The sequence below is a fragment of the Triticum aestivum genome, chromosome 5D (genome assembly GCF_018294505.1).
Source record: "Triticum aestivum cultivar Chinese Spring chromosome 5D, IWGSC CS RefSeq v2.1, whole genome shotgun sequence".
In the NCBI taxonomy this organism is placed as follows: domain Eukaryota; kingdom Viridiplantae; phylum Streptophyta; class Magnoliopsida; order Poales; family Poaceae; genus Triticum; species Triticum aestivum.
Window position 1 is genome coordinate 541,634,077 of NC_057808.1, and position 21,827 is coordinate 541,655,903.

Consider the following 21,827-nt stretch of genomic DNA (forward strand, 5'->3'; position numbering starts at 1 on the left):
TGTATGTAACTTTAACCAACACTATCATCCATGTATGTAACTTATACCTTCATATCATCTTCTACAAATAATTACACCTTCTCAACCACACGGAAGCAATCCTAACAATAATAAATAAACAAATGTACTAAGCATAATATTTGCCAAGAAATCTAGAGGTTCAAATAAAGGCATTGACAAGGGAGGGTTCCATTTAAAATATCAAGACTGTGCGGTGTAAATAAAAACAACAATTAAATTTCACATTGACTATCACCTCATATTAAATCAAAGATCTAGTAAATGATATAAAGTCTTGAAATATTAAGGCGAAGGATAAAAAAAATTCAGTTTGAGACACATGCTCCAAGAAATATAGCAAAAAGGGAGTTCAAGGACAGTTGGATTGAATGGACTTGATTATGATGATCATCTCATCATGTGATATAATCTGCCTTATTGAATAAAGAGTAAAATGCGTCATAATTCGTAATACTATCAGAGATGTGTCAGTTTAGTCCTATATCTTCGAAACTGCAGTTTTAGGTCCTAAAACTATTGAAGGTGTGTCAGTTTTGTCCTATAGCTTTGAATAAATAACACGTGGCAACCTTTCAAAAGGAACATGTTAAACTTATTTTTACATATTTTCCTGCCTCTCATTATTTAAATTTTTTCTTCCACACAAAATAAACAAGAAAGAAAAAGAACAACTTGTCTTAAAAAAACACCTTGCTGTACACGTCCACCACTGCTTCACCCCCAAGAATTAATAAAACCCTCCAATGCAAGGCAACAAGAAGGGGAAAAAGATGATAATCCTAAGCAGCTAAAATCACCACACCACCACAAGATCCTATGGCCAGAGCCACAAAGTTCCAACACAAGGAGGAGGGAGCTGAAGAAACGATAGTAATAAAAACCCCAAATTTCACTCCAACAAGAGTCCAATTCCTGCCTCGAAGGATCCAAACCCTAGCCCATCCAAGATCCAACCCACCCTGCGGCTGAGGTCTCACCACCAACCCGACGGAATCCGGTCCTCCTCAACCCTCGGCCTCGCAACTGCCACCACTACTCCCGGACGGAGACCCGAGAGGCCGAGACCAATAAACAAACCCGCCCGCCGTAAAAGACTCAATTTTTATTCCACCTCGGCTCCCTCCGCCGCCCCGGCTACGCGCGGCGGCATGGCGCTCCTCATCCGCGCGCCGCTCACCTCCTTCGACGACTCCGGCGACGACGACGAAGGGTACGCATCCTCGCTCTCCTCCGGCGCCGCGTCGCCGTCCCGCTCTCCATCGACCTCGCCCCCCGAGGCCCCGCGCCCGCGCCCGCGCCCCGTCCTCGGCGCGCCGCGGGTGGCGGCGCAGCTCTCGTCGTCCACGGACGACGAGGCCGACCTGTTCGACGACGCCGCCGGCTCGTCCGGGGACGAGGTGCTCGAGGAGGTCTCCAACGGCTTCTTCCGCATCGCCAGGGTGCCCCCGCCGCCGCCCTCCCCCTCCTCGGACGAGGCCACGGCCCCCTCGCCCCCCGCTTCCGCGGCCGGGGCCGGCTCCTCCGCGTCCTCCTGGGAGAGCGAGTACTTCGGCGCGGCGGAGGGGGCCGAGGAGGAGGAGGCCGCCGCCGACGTGTTCGTCGACGCCGGAGCGGGGAGCGGGCTGGAGGAGGATGGCGGCGTCTTTGCGGCCTCCGCGGGCGCGGCCGCCGAGGGCTCGCTGGATGGGAGCTTCGTCAGCTCCATGAGCGTGCTGGATGACGGCGCGGCGTTCAGTGATTTGGTAAATCTCTCGGATATGTCCTTGATGAATGGTGGTAAACAGGGAGCTGAGGATTCTGGTGCTGAGGCTGTCAACGGTGTGGAGCCTGAGCCTTCCATTGGTGACGCTGGTGGCACCCGCATTGTGGATGCTTCAGAGGGGAATGCTGGGGGGTCTCAGCAGGAGCAAGTTGTCGTGGAATTGCCTCCTGCGGTGAATTCTTCTCAACAAGAAGAAGATGCTGGTCTTGACCTTCTCAATGATGACTCTGATGCAAAAGATACCACACCCAAGCATGAGGTTGCTGAATTGCCTCATGTGATCAGTTCTACAGAAGCAGAAGCTACTGGTCCTGAAATTCACAATGCTGATTCTGATGCAGAACATACCACGCCCAAGCATGAGGTTGTCACACATTCTGATGATGCCAGCCCTCAACATGTTGCCACAGGAGATGCCACTGTTGAGCCTGTGGAAGTTCATACCAATGTTGACAGCTCACAGTTTACTGTTGACGCGGGTCATCACAAGGTGGATGGTGAAACTGATGGCGATCATGAACCTTCTGGTGAACCTGCATCTGTACCAATCATTGGGACAAACAATGCTTTAGAATCTCCTGGAAAAGAAATGGAGGACAATGTGCCTGCCTCCAGTTTGGATGATTCAGATGAGGATCAGCTGGATGATGATTATGAAGCGGAGGAGTTGAGCGGAAAGGAGACTGAGCTTTTTGATTATGCAGCTTTAGCTGAGCTTCTCAGGGCGGCAAACAGATCACCTACACAGGGCAAGGCCAAGGTGTTTCCAGTTGAAACCTCTGATTCCATCCAACCATCCCATACCGTGGTCGGTGTCCCTAGGACAAGTGTGGCTTCTACCCATGTGCTGGATGCAGTTGCTGACCCGGAGAACACGATGACTGATGAGGAGAAGAAGTTGTACATAAAGGTGGACATGGCACGAATCAAGTATCTGCGTCTTGTGTATAGATTAGGGTATGACACTGAACATCAGGTACCTGTACAAGTGTTATATCGGCTCAGTCTCGTTGAAGGCTTCAGGCGCATAAGGATGGCAGACCATTCCTCAGAACTTGAGAATGCCTGGAGCAGGGCTTTGCAGCTTGAGACAGAGGGAACAGATGACTTGGAATTCTCCTGCAATGTATTGGTCCTTGGGAAGACAGGGGTGGGAAAGAGTGCAACAATAAACTCCATCTTTGGTGAGGATAAATCCAAAACAAATGCTTTTCTACCAGCAACATGTTTCGTGAAGGAGATTACTGGAGTTGTTGGTGGTGTTAAATTTCGTGTCATTGACACTCCAGGACTTGGGACTACAGTTAGGGATGGAAAATCAAACAGGAAAATGCTCAAGTCTGTTAAGAAGTATATCAAGAAATGCCCCCCTGACATTGTTTTGTATGTTGATCGGATCGATACCCAACGGCAAGGTGCAGACGACCTATCCCTATTGCAATGCATTACCAGTGTCCTAGGCCTGTCAATATGGTCGAAAGCCATTATCACTCTTACTCACTCAGCAGCAGATCCTCTTCCTGAAGGACCTAGTGGCTCCCCAATTAACTATGAGATGATTGTGACCCATCGGACTCATGCGCTTCAGCAAAGCATCAGACAGACCACTAATGATCCTCGGATTGAGAATCCAGTCGCTCTTGTGGAAAATCACCACCTTTGTCGGAGGAACATGGAGGGTGAAAAGGTGCTTCCAAATGGCCTTACCTGGAAGCGTCTGCTCCTCCTCCTGTGCTACTCACTGAAGATGGTTGCTGAGATTGATACTCTTTCAACCCGCCGTGCTGCTTCTCCAAGACTCTTTGATCTCCGTCTCCAGATGCCTCCACTTCCTTACTTCTTATCATCTTTGTTGCAATCTAGAGAGCACCCCAGGCGTGCAAATGAACAGAAGGTTGAGAGTGTGGGCTCAGATGTTGATCCTGATGAATTGTTGGATGATGATCAAGAGGATGAAGAGTATGACCAACTTCCTCCCTTTAAGCCATTAAGTAAATCACAGGTTGCAAAACTCTCCAAAGAGCAGCAGAAACTGTATTTCGATGAGTATGACTACCGAACCAAGCTTCTTCAGAAGAAGCAGTTGAAGGAACAGCGCAGAAGATTAAAGGAAATGAAGAGTGAGGGCAATAATTATGATGTACTTGTGGAGAATGATCATCCTGATGATGAGTATGACAATGATAGATCTCTTATGCCAGACTGGGCCTTGCCATCTACATTTGATTCCGATGATCCAGTATACCGCTATCGGTGTCTTGAGCCTGCAACGAACCTTCTGGCACGTGCTGTTACCAACCCTGAAGGATGGGATCATGACTGTGGGTTTGACGGTGTGAGTCTCCAATACAGCCACGAAGTTGCCAAAACATTTCCAGCTTCTATGTGGGTCCAAGTTAACAAGGACAAGAGGGAATTCACCATTCATTCGGAGTCCTCGATATCAGCTAAGCATAGCGAGTATGCTTCAACCCTTGCAGGCTTTGACATACAAACCATGATGGACCAGCTTGCTTACACTCTCAGGGGGGAAACTAAGCTCAGGAACACCAAGAACAATGCCACTACTGGAGGTCTGTCCATGACTTTAGCAGGAAACACCATGATAACTGGAGCAAAGCTTGAAGACAAGCTTTCAGTTGGTAATTGGTTAACACTGGTAGCAAACGCTGGTGCTGTGTCCGTGAAAGGTGATACTGCGCATGGAGTGAATGTGGTGCTGAACCTGCTTCAAAAAGACTATCCCATTATGGGCCTAGGCCTTGCAACTTTGGGTGCATCACTGGTAAGGTGGCATAAAGAATGGACTATGGCTGCGAACTTAGATACCCAGTTCTCTGTGGGAAGGACCTCAAACATGGCAGTTCATGTTGATGTGAACAACAAGCTAACTGGACGAGTGAGCATCAAGGCCAACAGTTCAGAGCATCTGACGATTGCTCTATTAGGTGTCTATTCAATGGCAATGTATCTGTGGAACAGGATGCATCCTCGTGCAGATCCGAATAATGAGTAGCAGTGTAGCACTGGTTAGTTCTGTAGTTTTGATTTCCTAATATTTTTTATCCCTGTCCCTCTTGTTTGAGTTTCCAGTTGTTCTATTAAACTACTGTTGAAGCTTCTCCTGTTCCTTATTGTATCTCTATTTGTGTTGACATAGCTGTAGAATTTATGCACATGTATGTGGCAAATAACACCACGGAGTAGATGCCTATGATTTTGTTGTTCATGCTGGCGATAAATATTTCTGGTACTTATTCATGAAAAGTTTGCAATTTCGTTGTGCAACAGTCGACCTGCTTAGGTTTCATGTGTGTGATTATCCTTTGGTTCTTCCAGCCTTCCATACTTTGTCTACTACTCCCTCCGTCCCATAATATAAGATGCTTTTTGACACTAGTGTAGTGTGAAAAAACGTCTTACATTATGGGACGGAGGGAGTAGTTCAGACAATAAATAAAAGTGTGCAAAGATGGCAGTCCAAGAATGCATATATTGTGTCAGGATTTTCACCCTTTATGCTCGGAAGCAGGGAGTCCAGTCACTATTTGTGCAAATGAAGTAAAGCTCCCTTTCAAGAAGAGAAGGTCAACCCTCTTAGAGGCGATTTTAGGCCAATAGCGCTTTGCCACGTGTCTCCGAAATTGACTGCATTGACTATTGTGTCAGGATCTCTCTAGCTGACTCTTAGTGGATGAACGGTGTGGGTGCTTCGACTTGTTCCAGCCCTTCCCCTACCCTCACTCCTCCAACCCCTCTCCCTCTCTGACAAGCAGCTGCCTCAACCAGGAGACAGCAACGCTGGATCTGGCATTGCATGTCAATTTGTGTTGACATAGCTTGTAGAATCTATGCACATGTATGTGGCAAATAACACCACCGAGTAGATGGCTATGTTTTTGTTGCTCATGCTGTTGATAAATGTTCCTGGTACTTATTCATGAAAACTTTGCCATTTCATTGTGCAACCGTCGACCTGTTCAGATATCATATGTGTGTTTATCTGTGGTTCTCTTCAGCCTTCCATTCATTGTCTACCAGTTAACAACACTAGAAGTACGCAAAGATGGCAATCCAGGAATACCTTTTATGCTTGGAACTAGGAAGTCCAGGCATATTTATGCAATGGGTCAAGGACTCAAGGGGCTGTTAGTTGCTGCCCTGAGACAAACTAGCCTGCCGTTTCCTGCTTGTTGGTGGCATTGACGGGAACATAAATTGCTCATCCAAATCAATTGTCCGCAAATTAGGCCGACCTACTCTTGCTATCGAAATGGCTTTCAGTTTCAGATGCTTTAGGCTATAAGTCCATGGCTCTTCCATGTTTGCAATGATTTTGTTGGATGACGCAGGTCAGGAATCACGTTCTTTGAAACGCCCGAGGCCCTTGCCACTGGCGGTGTGAGGGGAGCGATTTCATGGATGGACCCGGACCTTGTGAATGGATGTAGAAGTTTGGCCTAAAAAATGTCTGCTAATCAAATTATATTTTTTTCCTGGGTATGTGTCATTCATTTCTTTTTCCAGGAGGGTATGTGTCATATAGGAAGTTATATTTAGGCTCTCACATTAGTGGGTATTGGCAATACTGTTTATATACGTTCCTTTATGGTGCATACCTTTTCTGTTTGCTGCTTGTGAAAATATACCTTTTCTTTTCATCATGGGATTTCTCGGGCTAACATGTCTATGAGAGTTCTTTGGCTAGTTTCTTCTTTCTTTTGAGAGGACGCTGGAAACTTTATTGATCAAGCAACAATATTACAAAGCGTCTCCGGATGCAATCCGGAGTGGAATGAATGAGAAATAGAGAGACCACTAGGGTGGTAGAGTTCATACACCATTTCTCAAACTTGAGGGAGCTGCTACATTATACTGCCAACGAACGTGCTTGAAACTCGAAAGCCGCACAATTGAAGCACATCAGCCACCACGAGCAGCCACGGGTACAAGAATTGAGGCGCTGCACCAGGGAGGGAGAGGCAGTCCGAGGCGAAGTCGACCGAGTAAATATTCTCCTCGCGTGCCAAATAAACAGCTTGACAGAGCGCAAGAACACCGAGAATGTCATCAGCTGCAGCCTGCAGGCCACCGCACCACGTCGGGCTAATTTTGTTACCAAAACAACAGAGTTTAATTTTATTGGGCTAAATGGCCACGAAAACAATAGATCCCAACTCCCAAGTGCACGCCAAAAAACTACGAGTTGCTGCTACAAAAACTCTGTGGGAGTAACAAGTGGTCTGCTACTACCCCAAACAAAACAAAACTTCATCCCAGATCTTAATCTAGCTTGCATCATCTTAATCCCAGATCTTGACTTCCCTTCCCTGTACCAATAGATGGCGAGCTCTTTAATTTTTAATTAGCCTTGCAGGCTCAATGTCTTAATCCAACCCAGGACTCTGTCCTCCTTCACCCATCAAAGGGCTAACCACACCCGCTCGTTCTTATCTCGTCTTGTACTCGCATTGTTGCATCGCGTTTGCAGTTCGTCTTCTCCCACTTTTCAGGTAAGTGCCTTTATGATTATTGCCCCTTTTTTTCTAGTGTTTTCAATTCTGTGCTACAGTTTCCCATGATTCTGAAATTTTTCTGCTAGTATGTCCAACTTGCTCCTCTCGTTTCCTGTCTATTTTGCTTTGTAATGTCCGGCCATTTTCCCTACAAGATTCGGGGAAAGATGGCCCTGAAAAAGTTTTATGGATGTTTATGTTAAATTAGAATAAGCTCCATTAACTTTTAGTAACCTGGTAGATAGTCTCTGTAGGATTTGCCCTCGAATTGTTACTTTGTGTGGTGTTTTCATCTATGTCTCTTCATACACTAGTAGAAAACAGGGCTTAGGTCACAGAGCAGTTTCCACATTAGCCCCGGTTCAGTCACGAACCGGGGCTAATGTGTACTTGTAGTTTAAAAGGCTTAAGAGATCTGAGTGGCAGAAGAAATGAGAAATACAACCCACAAGTCTGATTTAATGCCTCTTATTTCCATGTAAAAGAAAAATCATGCACTCTCTTAACTCAGCAAACTTTGCACCGGACGCAGTAGGATGGAAAACAAGTTAGTGGACGGAACAGTTGATGAGAAAATCGAGAAAAGGAGGCTACCATACCAATTGATTAAAAAAATTACCAATGATTTCGATGACGAGCGAATACTTGGCAGTGGTACATTCGGAACAGTTTACAAGGTATGACTAACACCATTTTTGCCTTTAGTCTACAATTCATGCAAGCTTTGTAATTAATGGTGGAGAGTCATTGACGAATTTGGCTCTGCATACATTCAGATTTCAGAGTCACCGTTCTATGACGTGTCATGCTAACTTTATAATAGTTCGTTTTTTTTAATGGAAATCTTTCTTTTCTCGAGAAGATGCAAAAGTTCACATCTCGATGCATTGATAGAAAGAGAGAATAAATCTTATTAACAGATATACAATCATATATGCACCATCCTCACACACACACACACACACACACACACACACCATATTATTGCACTTTCAATATATTTTCTCTACTAGTATAACAAACAATTTTGAGTATATTAACAAGAGGTGTCAAACAGGGTGTTTTTGAAAATGGAGAAGATATTGCTGTCAAGGTACTTCATAACAGCATATCAGGACTTGATGGTGAGGAATTTCGAAAAGAATTCCAAATCCTTAGGGAGCTCAAGCATCAAAACGTTGTGGAGTTGGTGGGCTTCTGCAATGAACCAGAGGAAGTACTTGTAGAGCACGAGGGAAAACAAGTGGTTGCTATTGAGATGCATAGGGCGCTCTGCTTTGAGTATGTACACAATGGTAGTCTTCATACTTATATTTCAGGTAATTACGTTGGTGATCTGAGCCCCATGTACTCTATTTTTCATGTATTGAAAATGGTTATTTGGATTACATTTCTTAGCACACTAATAAAAGGGATATGTGTCATTTTCCATTGCTTTTCTGCAGAAGTATATACAGGACTTAACTGGCACACACGTTACAAAATAATAAAAGGGATATGTGAGGGTTTAAAATATCTTCGAGGGGGGTTGAAATCTTCTATATGGCATCTGGACTTGAAGCCTGATAACATATTGCTAAATAACAAAATGATACCAAAAATTGCTGACTTTGGTTTATCAAGGCTCCTTCGTGAAGAAAAAACAAGAAAAACCCTCAATTGTTTTGGAACACGGTAAGCTAAATGCCAGATATTTTATGCTATTAAGTTGGCTGCATTGTCCTATACATTTAGTTCTTATTTAGAACTAATAAAAATGCACCGATCTTCCATAACTATTTTATGATTTATTTATTTTTATCAGCTAATTAAATAACAAGTTTCATTGTTTTTATGGCATGCAGTGGATATTGGGCACCGGAATTCATAAACCATCAAGTAATCTCGGAATACTCTGACATATTTAGTTTAGGTGTTATAATCGTAAAGATAATGATCGGGTCCGAAGGGTACACACGAATTGCTGATATGACGACTCGGAAATTTGTTAATCATGTAAGAAATACTTTTCTCCATACTCTAGTTACGACCAGTGGCGGCCCACCCCAAGATCTTGCTTTTGCTTCTTTAGTTACGTGAAAAGTAACTTTTTGGGCCATTTTTCTTTACCCCCCCCCCCCCCAAGTTCCGGCCTCCGCCACTGGTTACGACACGACAGATCATATTGTTTGAACATCGCTATGGTACTGTTTTTAGTATCTCGGTTCTGTATTATTCTAACTTCATTACGAATGTTGGAGGTACATGAAAGCTGGAGGGGAAAACTAAATGGCATAGCAAAGCCCAGATCACTTGAAGTATACTGCAACCAAGTGAAGAGATGCATTGAGATAGCATTACAATGCTTGAAACCGAACAGACAAGAAAGGCCTACTATAGAGAATATCGTTTCTAGTTTGAACGAGACAGAATCAATGATAGGTGACCAAGGGCTGCAGATAGAGCAGGTAACAATCAATTGTGACACATATATGTCACTTCGAAGTTTCTTAGAAATTCAAATCATTAGGTACCGACTCTTTCGGACCTAATGTAGTGGGTCTATCATACCAAGTATATGCATGCCAACTAAACAATTTAGTTGAGGTGACATGCAATTAAATGAAAAAAAAAGAGTTCGATCGTGATACCCTATCATAATAAATGATATGCTACTACTACCTTCGTCCTGGTTTATTGGCCCCCTTCGTATTTTGTGTCAAATTTTGACTATAGATTTAACTAACAAAATGTTAATGCATGTCACAAAAAATTATATCCTTGGATTCGTATTTGAACATAGTTTTCAATGGTATAATTTTTTGTGACATGCATTGACATTTTGTTAGTTAAACCTATGGTCAAAATTTAACACTAAATACGAAGGGGACCAATAAATCAGGACAGAGGTAGTATGTGTCATCCCAAACAATAAATGATGTCATCTAAATACAGTTATGATAATATGCACTATGAAGGTAATATCATACACTAGTATCATGCTACTAGCTTATGATTCTTCCCACTACAAGTAGCCTCATAATTACTTCTGGTCATTAAGGCCACTCCCAATGCATAAGTGCTTAGATAAGGTGCTAAGCATATAAAAAAGTTTAGCAACTAATGTCCATAATGCATAGGTGCTTCACTTGTTGGTGCTAAGCTCCTCTCATTTAATACTTTAGAAACTAAACTATTTCATGCATTGGTGGGTTTCTTTCATTTAATTGCTTTTGCCTAGGTTCACGTGCTTGGCATTGGTTCTTCTTGGGGTCACCAAACTCACCTCTCTCCTCTTTATTACCTTGCCACATCATATTTTTTACCTACATGATAGCCTTAGCACCTGTACAAGGTGGAGCATTGGGGAGGGCCTAAAGGCGACCCGGGAAATATGCAACTTATTAACTAACCAGCTATTGTCAGATCAGCAAGCAGTGCTATTTTGTCATACCGCAGACCCCATTAATCTGAGGTTCATTCTGTCACGTGATTTCGCCCACCCGAAAGTCTTCCCCTGTAATCAAGAAAGACGTCCAATAGCAAACCTAATCCCCAGCCTAGACAAATAGAATAGAGGGGTCTCAAAACCTATTATTTTGAAAGGATAACCGATCAAAGATAATAAGGTTGAAGGTTCTTAGATATATTTGAAAATGGGTAGCGGGAAAATGAAAGGTGAGTCCGATACACTTGTATCGCCCCTCGATCTCAGGAGCAGCAGCCTATGGAACAAAAACTTGCTAACACCCTAGATAATTTTGATCACATGATACATGGTCAAGCAGCCAACAGGAAAAAGAATGAGTGAGACACCGAAAACGCTAAACTTACGGGGATTTCCTTACATGCTTGATCTACGGGACGTGTCCTCATCCCATCAATCCCCCTCCCCTCCCCCTTCTGATTTTTATGAGAGATGGTACATCTACGAACTGCGAAGGGATTACATAGTGAGGAGGGTTACTGGATGAGGTGTCAGACCATGATTAGATTTAGTGGGGCCCATCCAATGAAATTCATGGGGTGGGGGGCAGAATTAGGTGGAAGATTGCGTAAAATGTTTGTAAAGCAGCCCGTAGGTGTACGTTTAGACTAGCCACAATGGAGAGTAACATACACATATCCCTAGACTATGTTACTACCTTCATAGTGGGTAGTAACATAATGTGGTGTCATGCAAAGCTTCATTTATTAGGTTATAGACTCATATTGCATTGGGACATGTGATGTTACAGTAACTAGCTAAGTTACTCAAACTACCTCTCTCCTCATTAACTCATTGCCACATAAGCAAATTTGCTGAATTGGACTCGATGTTACTGCTGAAGTTACTCCCACTGTGGCTAGTCTTATTGGATTTTAATTGTGTGGGGCCCACTCCCCTAGTTTCCCTTTAAACCCCCACGCCATCCCGTAAAGCAGTCTGTATTGCTCGTAAAACACCAACAACCAAAAGCACCCACTGCTCTAGGTTTTGCTCCCTTGAATTATCACAACTCCTCCATCACTCATATGGCTGTCAAGACGAGAACCTAGCCGCCACACACCTGTCATCCTCCCTCGCTCCTATAGCTGTCGTTGGACGAAAAAGTTGCAAAAAAACATCTTCATTTTCAGATGAATTCTATCTTATGAAATCCACTTGATTAAACCTATTGCAGAACTTTGTTGGTGACAAAGCTAGAAGCTACCGTTAACCAATTATAAAATGAAGTTTGGTAACCCTTAAGCAAGTCTTTCACATCTCGTGAATATACGACAACCTTAAGCCTTAGGATATAGCCTACACATATGCATATGAGACAAAAAAGGCATACCAGAATACCATGTTCTCATAGTGTACAATAGTGGCTGGATCCAATCCCGTCTACTAACATGTCTAGAGTTCTCATAGTGTTCAATAGTAGATTGATATCTTTATATCTATGACCCATGAAAATGATCATCAACTGCCATATGTCTACATATTTTTTTTATCAATTGAGAATTTAAATATAAACATATAATTTCACAAACAGGTCACATAATTGGTAGCCCATTTGAAGGAAATTGTTAAAAAAACATTATTCACGAAATCATGCACTTGCAATATATAAGCCTCTGTACGGTTGCTTCTAGGCCGTATTTTAAATAGTCTCTCGGTTGGACTAGAGTCAATCATTTAAGTTTTTCTTGGTAGCTCTTGCTTCCCAACTTGACGACGTGATTTCATGGATATTTGAAACATGAATAAATGACCTAAAAATGAAGGGAAAGTTATTGTGCAGAAGTAAAGTTAATTTTTCTAGTGGTAGCTAATAGGGGTTGCACGTGTGATTCAAGCTAGCATGCTCTGTCAACAGTGACATGTCAATACTTTTTATCCTTGCTGATTGAAGGTTTGAGGTCTAACACATAATGCTTGCTATTGTTCTTTTAGTTTGACGATGGTGGAGATTCCGTCCCTCATTCCATGAGTAGCATCACCTTCGAAACTTCTTCAGGTTAGCGCTATCTGAAATGTTTGCTATACATACTTGTGCTGGCTTTCATGAATAACAACCTTTGGCATGGTTCCTGCAAAAACAATGTGGCTCAGTGTTATCCATGCCCTACAAGCGTACACAACCTCAGTTTTGCTCAGGGGGAAATGAAATGTTTTCCCTACAAGTAAGGCAGGCCCAAATCTCCCATTTCAGCACTCAGATTTGTGCGGATTTGTAAATCAAATAGCCTCACTTCCCCCCTACTCTAGTACCATCTCAATAACGAAGAGAACTCGACTCTCTTTATCTATTCCCGAACTTGAGAAGAGAGAAACCCGAAGAGGCACGCATCGGCCCATGCACACTTGGCCAGCCATTGCATGTGCCTCGCAATTCGGAAAGCTGGTCAGCCGATGCATGTGTGTTAATCTTTGATTGCCGTGGGACGCTCCCATGCATGCATGCTTTGGTCAGAGGTTGCATGGTCCACCCACCCTACCTTCCATGCTTCTTCATTTGACTTTCAAATTTGGATCTATTATATATTATGGACTGAAGATTCAATTTATTTTCATTTGCATATTTGGGTTCCTTGCGACGAGGGCTTTGAAACAAGACCACCATTGAGTACGTTATGACAAGTTTAAACATTTTACCAAGTTCCAAATTTTAAAACTTGATAATTGTAATATTCAGTTTTTGCCAACTTTACCAAGTTCCATTATTTGCTCTTAGGGTTGAGGGCTTAGGGTTTAGATTTATAGGCTTAGGTTTTAGGGTTTAGTATTTGTAACTTAGGTAATTTATCTTTCGTTTTTATCAAGTTTTAATAGCTGAAACTTGGTGAAAATTTAAAACTCGTAACAATCTATTCAAGGGTAGTCTTGTTTGAAAGCCCTCGTCGCAAGGAACACAAATATGCAAATGGAATATGAATTGGACTTTCGGTTCAACAATATGTTAGATTTAAAGTTGGAAGTCAAAAGAAAAAGCATGACAGAGTGAAAGTTTAGTGCATTGATGGACTTACAAAGCATGCATGCAGTGGGGTGCCCCAAAGTAATCACGGGTTCAGGGGACCATGCAACCTCTAGCCAAAGCATGCATGGGAACAACTTTCTAAATCGCAACACAATTGTAGAGGCATATATTGACAGCTTTATAGAAAGGCCCCTCAATTTGCTAACTATCTCAAATAATCCATATTCCAGCCTACAACATGCGTAAGCAATGTTTCACATGATAAAAGGACCAAAATGGTTTCTAAATGATGAAATAAGATCTACACTTTATCACACTTACCACGCATGACAAAAGAACCAAAATGACTTCTATATGATGAAATAAGACCTACACTTTATCACACTTTTATCATGCCATCAAGCCGGTACAACCACACAAGAGTTTGGCCTTGACTTATGAAAACTATGCACACACCTAAAAGTTAAAGAATTCACTTCAAAAAATGCAGCCTGAAAACAAATAAAGGGTAAAATTAATTAGTAAGGCGGAGCGTTGATCCAAAGTTTAAAATAAAATTTGTGCGACGTAAACACTTCTTTGGCCACTTATTAAGTGAAGTTTTTTTTATCAATTTTAATGTTGGCTTTATTATACTTTTTTCTATTAGAAGGAAAAGGTGAAACCAGGAGACCCAATTACAAGCGGAACAGGTTCCATCATCCGACTGCAGTGAAATACGAGTACGACGTACTGCAAAATATGACAGATGATTTCTCTAAGGATCGACTAATCGGTATCGGTAGATTTGGAGATGTGTACAAGGCAAGATAAATAGTTCAATACTTGCATGTTCCAACTACGCAAATACCTCCATCGTTGATCAAATAAGCTTTTTTTTTCTAATAAGAGATTCCTCTCGATATAGGGAGTCAGTAAAGATGGACAAGTCATTGCTGTGAAGCATTTCCGTAAACTATTCCAAGATGCATTCCGATACCATGTGCTGGCCCAGCATCAAAATATTGTCAAATTAGTTGGCTACTGCCACTCAGTTCAACAACCAGCGACGATGATCATAGTGGTAGATAGTGACGGAGGTATCCGTATTGTTCGCGTCGAGGAACCTCATCAGGAGGTGCTCTGCCTGGAATACATGGCAAATGGATCTCTTGAACGGCACATTTCAGGTATGGCAATGCAACATTCACCCTATACTGTAATACAATATTACTTTTTCGATGAAGATTACTCCCTCCGTCCCATAATATAAGAGCATTTTTTATACTAAACGCTCTTATATTATGGGACGGAGGGAGTACAAATTACTACCTTGGCATTCTGACAAGGGAAGAATACGGGTGAGAAATCAAGTACCGTGGTTTGCTAAAATTGTAGTTGACTGCGATATATATAGCACAACTAATCTGATATAAAATCTCTTCCCCTTCCACAGATGAGTGTTCTGGACTCAATTGGCACTTACGATACGGAATAATCAAGGGCAGCTGTGAAGGCTTAAGATACCTCCATGAGGAATTAGAAAGTCCTATTATCCATATGGGCCTGGCACCTAGCACAATATTGCTTGATGAGAACATGATTCCGAAAATAGGAGGTATTGGTATGTCAAAACTTGTTTACAAACAAACCAGCCTCGGAGGAACTTTCTTGGGATTTCCCGGGGAAACATCTTTGGTGGGATCAGCGTGAGCTCCATGCCCTTATGTGAACTTCTCTTTTCTAGTGGTCAAATTGCAGGCGCTTTACACTAACACTGTCTATTTATTTGCCCATCTTATTATGAAGCGCATATATGCCGCCAGAATTCATTGATAAACAAGTAATCTCGAAACAATATGACATATACAGCTTGGGCGTTGTCATCATAGAGATAATAACAGGGAACAGACACTTCCCCAAAAGTGATGAACTGTCTTCCAAGGACTTTATCGAGCGTGTAAGAAAATTTACCTTTTGTAGCTGCACATAAATCTACATCTAATACTTTTGCTCACAATTTTTGTGGTGATTTGATCTTGCATTTAATTTTTCAAGATCCATAAAAGATGGACGAATCAGCTACATGCAACATGTATGGGCACGTGGGTTGAAGGATATTCCCAACAAGTAAAGAAATGCATCGAAATAGCATTCAACTGCATGAGTCATGAGAGACTCAAAAGGCCCGCCATTGGTGACATTATCAATATGTTGAAGGACACAGAACCGTTGAGCTGCTCAATGTGTACCCTCTACAGCTATGCTTCCCCTTGGATCCAAAGAAGGCCACCTATTGCTCACTGCAGCTAAAGAACAAGGGAGACGACCGTGTCGCCTTCATGCTTACGGCCAAGAGCCCGACAAGTTACCTGGCAAAGCTTCCACTCTGCGGCATCGTTCCATCAAGGTGCACCTACACCAGCGCCTTGACAACGCGCAAGCAGTCGAAGAGGCCACTAGAGAGCGTCGAGTTTCTCGCTTTGAGTATCATCGCTGTGCGCGATCATGACCTCCAGCATTTTTACCAAGGTTCTGCCACTGCTTTCTATGATAAACTGTTTAAGAAAGCAAAAGGGATGGAGAATGATGAGATGCAGGAGGTGACGCTGAAGGCTGTTCGTGATCAACCGGCTGAAGGGACATCGTCTGAAGTAAGTCTGGTTGATGATAGAAAATTTAATTACCAAAGAAATTTTTGGTTTTGTCACTTTGTGTAATGTAATACGTTTCTTTGTCTTCCATGGGGATTCTGGCACTCGGCAGCCAACACAATTGATGAAGATTGAGGTGATTTCCTGTTAATTTCACGCTTAACTTCCTAGTAAATGCTTGCAGTTTTTAACTGTATAAACACCCTCTGAGATGAATGCAGTGCAGTAGAAAAAATATAATAGCAACATGCAATGCAATAGAGCGATGTAAAATGCAGTAGAAAAACTGTTTATTGGTTAGCAAAATGCAGTCAAATCTTAACCAGTAAATGAATGTTTATTGGTCAGCAAAATGCCTAATTTCTATCTTTTGTGCTGTAGTGAATACTTTTCGGTACAGAGGGCATAGAGGTATTAATTCCACACAACCACTAACCTGACTGTCTGTTGAATCAGATCATTGCTACACAGAATTCTCAGCAAGTTACGTCAATAGATGTGCATCCAACCGAGCCATGGTGAGTGTGCATGTTATAGTTTCAGTGTTAGTGCTTGCATCAGAATCTTTTCATAATGTACTGCAAGTAATGCAGGATTATGACAACGCATCAGGGAGGGAGCCTTCGTTTTTGGAACTACCAGAGTATGGTGAGTGATCAATCTTCAATGTCAGCGCTCTAATATGTCTTACTCAATAAAATTAATGCCCATTCAAATTTCAAATCTGTTTGCAGGCAATATTGAGTTCCTTTCAAGTCACCGAGGAACCAGGCATGGAAGCTTTCGGACTGAATTTATTGCTTAAGTTTTGTTGGCTACACATGATTACGCTAAAATCACATTTCCGTTATGCACAGTTTATGCAGCCAAATTCATCGCAAAGGAGAAATGGGTTGTCGCCGGTGATGGCAATGGCTGCATTCTTGTGTACAGTTACGAAGAACACCAAGATGTGACGAGCTTTATTGCTCATCATACTAGCATCACATGTTTGGCTGTGCATCCGACAAGGCCTTTTTTAGTGTCATCGTCCCAGGACGATCATCTGATTAAGATTTGGGATTGGGAGAAGGACTGGGTGTGCACTCTGAACATTTGAGGGGCACAACAGGGTGGCAGAAATGACGTTTAACTTGGACGACACCAACAGTTTTGCCAGTGCTTCATCCAATGGCACGGTCCAGGTTTGCTTTCTCGTATATCTTTGAGTTGTTGCAAGCACGTGTGCACATCATGGGGTTGATAACTAGCGGTTGTAACCTAAATGGAATGTTGGTATTGACAGATGTGGAGTGTTGATTCTGATGATGGTAAAATCATCACACTGGATGGGTTCTGCGTTGACTACTTCACGCGCCGTGATCGGCAGCATCTGATCACCGGCACCAAGGATGGCACTGCACAGGTGTGCAATTTAAGAATATATACAATAATATGATGTTGTCACCCACACATCTCATTATGTTACAATGCTTTGGGTTTTTGTTGAATCAGATCTGGAACTTGGAGATGGAAGCTGGATGTGTTGAAAGGCTAGAAGGGCACGGAGGACGTATCACTATCGTCCATTTGCATCCCGAGCTTCCGCTGCTGATTACAGGTTCACTTGACGGCACTCTCAGTCTATGGAACTCCACTACCTACAAGTACTGTCCTCACCTTCACTGTCAAACAGCTCTATATATCTTCTTCTACATATAGGACTAGCATGTAGTACGTATGTTTCGATTGAGCTTCTTGACAGTGTGAGTTCACCTAACTTTCAGGATCGAGAACATAATTGGTTTTAACCTGGCGCAGTTTCTGCATTTGGATATGTAAAGGCCTCGAGAAGGTAATGAACATACTGATACTGTATGTCCTTTCTTCTGTTTACTTGAAGAAAATGAAATTCTCAACAGCTCAAAAGCTTTGCTGGATATTGCAGTAAACTAAACTAACAGCTCTCTTGTATACTGTTCTCCATACATGTATCACTTTGCGTCACGGTCAATTATATCGTCTTTAATTTTTGGCGACGCGACGCAGTTGAAATTTGTAACATGGATATATTGCTTTGTGTAGGATGGTGGTTGGGTGCCACAATGGAATAGCCACGGTGGAAATACCTTCGTCTTGAACTTCGTGTTGGGATAGCAAAAACAAGAACAACAAATGTTTGATGGAATCCAACTGAAACTTGATAGATTTCACTCGGTGCCTAAAGTGTGAGGTGGCCTGGCTTGCTACCAGCACCGAGAAATTTGAAGGGAATTGAAAACTAAGTATGGCCCCAATCCCAAAGACTCGTATTTAGTAAGCGGCATTATTGTATTTATGATTTCACCAATTCCAACGTAAGTGTGAGTGCACAAAAGAACAGTTCGGTTTGAGCATGGGTTGTTGGTTCGGTCTGTACCGAGTTGCTGAAGTTCCGTTCAGCTGTGTTTTCCTTTGAACTGTAAAAACTGTGTCATGTTACTCTTTCTCTGATTCTTGTGTGGAGATGATATTGTTTCCTGATATGTGAAACTGAAGAACAAAATATCAACATACAGTATTAAGACCTCCACAGGCAGGACGCTAAGCTGAAACTTCAGATCTATTAGGGAGTATTTAGGAGAAGTGGATGTACTTCAGATCTGCACTGCCTGCCGCCTGTCGTCGTCAGGGACAATCCCTGCATCATGGCCGTGGAATTGAGCTGATGCCCCTTAGACTGCGAGGCGAATGGCAAATGGGGTCGTCGTCGTCGATGGCAGGGGCAGTCGCGCGGTGGAGGGAGCAAATAGCGGCGGGAGATGGCATGCGAACTGGAGTACAAAAGAAGGGGCACCATGGGGGTGGTAAGGACAAACAGGGAAGCTGTCTACCTTTTATTTTATTTTATTTTGACATTGAGAAGTGGGAGACTGGGAGGAAGGGGAAAAGGGGCAGTGATAGGCGCCGACCGATCGGCTCGTCACGCGTGGGCCGTTAGATGGCAGTTGTCTAGTCCATCGGATATGAGAAAAAACGGTTCACCCCAAAAGCTCCTTCTTCGCACAACACATGTCGCCTTCCGCATCTCGCACAGCTTGTCGGGTGCGCGCGCCGTGCTCTCCGGCTGCCCCACCCTCCCCGCGGTCACAGCACCACGCCGGCCCTACCGCTCCATGCTAGATCTCATCGCCAGGATTCACGGCAACCCCCCCCCCCCCTTCCCCCCGGGTTGGTTGCAGCCCCAGTTACTCGATTGAAGCGGAAAAAATGCCGGTACCCGCAAAATCAAAAGATAATGATAGCAAAATTTAGCGTGGTTCCAGCAAAAAACAAAACAAGGTGGTAGCAAAAAAGACATGATGATTCCAACAAAAAAGATGGCTGGTTGAAGCAAAATTTCTCGCCAGCCGCACCAAAAGTTGCGATCTCAGCAATAAAGATAAAAATGCTTCTATACTCGCATCTATGGAAAACGCTAGTTCCAGCAAAACAATGGCTGGTTGAAGCAAAATTTCTCGCCGGTCGCACCAAAAGTTGTGATCCTGGCAAAAAAAAAAAGGTTCTGTACTCACATACACGGCAAAATTGTTTAATGGTTCCAACAAAACCAATGGCTGGTTGAAGCAAAAAAAACATGTTGGAGGCCGTGGCTGTTGGTTTAAACATTTTACTATCATGGTTGTAGCACCTCCTGTCGCTGGTTCCAGCAAAAAGCTGGCCAGTTCCAGCATCGTCAGCGTCGTCGCAGCTCTTTCAACGCCCCCGGTTCCAGCAAGCCACGACGCGGTCCCAGCTTCCGCCAAGACTGGTTGCAGCATGTCTCGCTACGGTTCACATCTTCTCCGATGACCGGTCGCCGCTTGTAGCTCAGCCTCGTCGGAGCATGTAGCGTGAAGCTGGAGGACAACATATGCATGGGGGGGGGGGGGGGGCATGGCCAGGCCGTCGCCCCGAGCGTGCGGTTGCCCGTCTTGGCCAGTTGCAGCGCATAGGCCCAGCCGCCTTCGACACCGACGACCTCGCCTGCCGGCGTGGATAGAGGAGATGTTATGGCGGAGGGCTCTCACCAGCTGGCCAGATTGAAAGAAGGAGGGAGCGAAAGGGGAGGGGATTGAACAGAGCAAGGAGATGCGCTTCGTTTGGATAAGAAAAAAGTGATGGAGGAGATAAGGTTTCTGGGCCTGCACTGGATACGCGTGAGGGACGCGACTGGCCGACCGCTCAGCCGGTCGTCCGTTCCCAAATGTTTACCAAAAGAATTCTATGAGGCCGGTCTCATTCCCTAGCAGGTTAGAGCATCTCCAATAGATGGTCCAAATTTTGACGGTCCAAAACTGGAGATGTAAATTTTGGACCGCCAAAAAGTGCGTTTTGGAGCTCCGAAAAAGGCCAACTCCAACAGATGGTCCAAATTCATGGTCCAAAAGAGCAACTCCAATAGATGGTCCAAAACCGGCCAGCAGCCGCCCGGCTGCTGTTCAGCCGCTGTCCAGCCACTGTGCAACCGCACATATTTCAAAATAACATTAAAAAAATTCACGTCCACAATATCAAATTATTACATAGTTCTTTAGATCCAGGAGATGCAAAACAACACGTTGGGGAATCACCAAGTTTTGTCATTTTTTTACCTTGGGGAACTCATGTCCCAAGTTAAATCATCAAGTTTTGTCATTTTTTTTTACCTTGGGGAATTCCATTGAACACCTTGTGCGCGCGGTGGAAGAAGATGGCCACCGGTTGGATTGGCTGCTGCTGACGGCTGCGGTCGTCTCCGGACGGCGGCGGTGATAAGAAATGAGGTTGGAGGCCGGCCAAGAGGAGCTCGGCGGGCGGCGAAGACTAGTTTGGCAGCCGGGCGGAGGGCTTGCTGCGGCGGTCTTGCGGCCGGCGCAACGGCCGTGGACAGGCTCACAGCCGACAGGAGGTGGTCGGCGGCAGTCTAAGCCCCGGCGGAGGCCTACCGCGGCAGCCGGACCGCCGGAGGGGCCGAATCCCGCGCCGGCTGCCACCCGATTCGGCGGCGGGGAGGCGACGGGGGCGACGGCGGAGGGCGGCGGCAGGGATGTGAGGTGGTGGCGGCGCCGACGACGAGGTTTTGCGCGGTCGCGGCGGCGGATTCCGACCGGCTGTTCTTCGGGCGGGCGGACGGGAGCGGGCGGGAAAGGAAATGAAATGGCGGTTGGGCGTTCGCGGGCGGCGGCTGGTTTCGGACTAGATGCATCTCGTGATGTATATTTGCACCGCGAGGTGTTGTATTTTACATCACGAGGAGGCCGCAATCCAATTTTTTTTGCATATGGACCGTCTGTTGGAGCAGCGTTTTTGGCCCGAGACGGTCCAAAAGTTAGGTATTTTTACATATGGACCATCTATTGAAGATGCTTTTAGACCCATCTGGGATGGATGCCACCTGGCTACCACCATCTCAAAGCACAAGAATCCCGCCTACCATCGGCTTTCAATCCCAACAACCCATTCCCGTGTACATATCGTAAGCTGCCGA

The 21,827-nt window shown here is 44.2% G+C and overlaps 1 protein-coding gene and 1 pseudogene across 1 annotated transcript; both read left to right on the forward strand.

Annotated features, from left to right (window-relative positions):
- The first annotated feature begins 1,023 nt into the window (after window positions 1-1,023).
- Window positions 1,024-5,073, forward strand: LOC123123647 (translocase of chloroplast 101, chloroplastic). Its single transcript, XM_044544198.1, has one exon. It carries the CDS (start codon window positions 1,170-1,172, stop codon window positions 4,797-4,799), a length of 3,630 nt encoding a protein of 1,209 aa, XP_044400133.1. The 5' UTR covers window positions 1,024-1,169; the 3' UTR covers window positions 4,800-5,073.
- A 2,762-nt stretch (window positions 5,074-7,835) lies between these two features.
- On the forward strand, window positions 7,836-18,198 carry LOC123121153 (uncharacterized; annotated as a pseudogene).
- The last annotated feature ends 3,629 nt before the right edge of the window (window positions 18,199-21,827 follow it).

Excerpts from the sequence above, each read along its gene's own strand:
- LOC123123647 (XM_044544198.1), top strand. The coding sequence starts at position 1,170 with ATGGCGCTCCTCATCCGCGCGCCGCTCACCTCCTTCGACGACTCCGGC.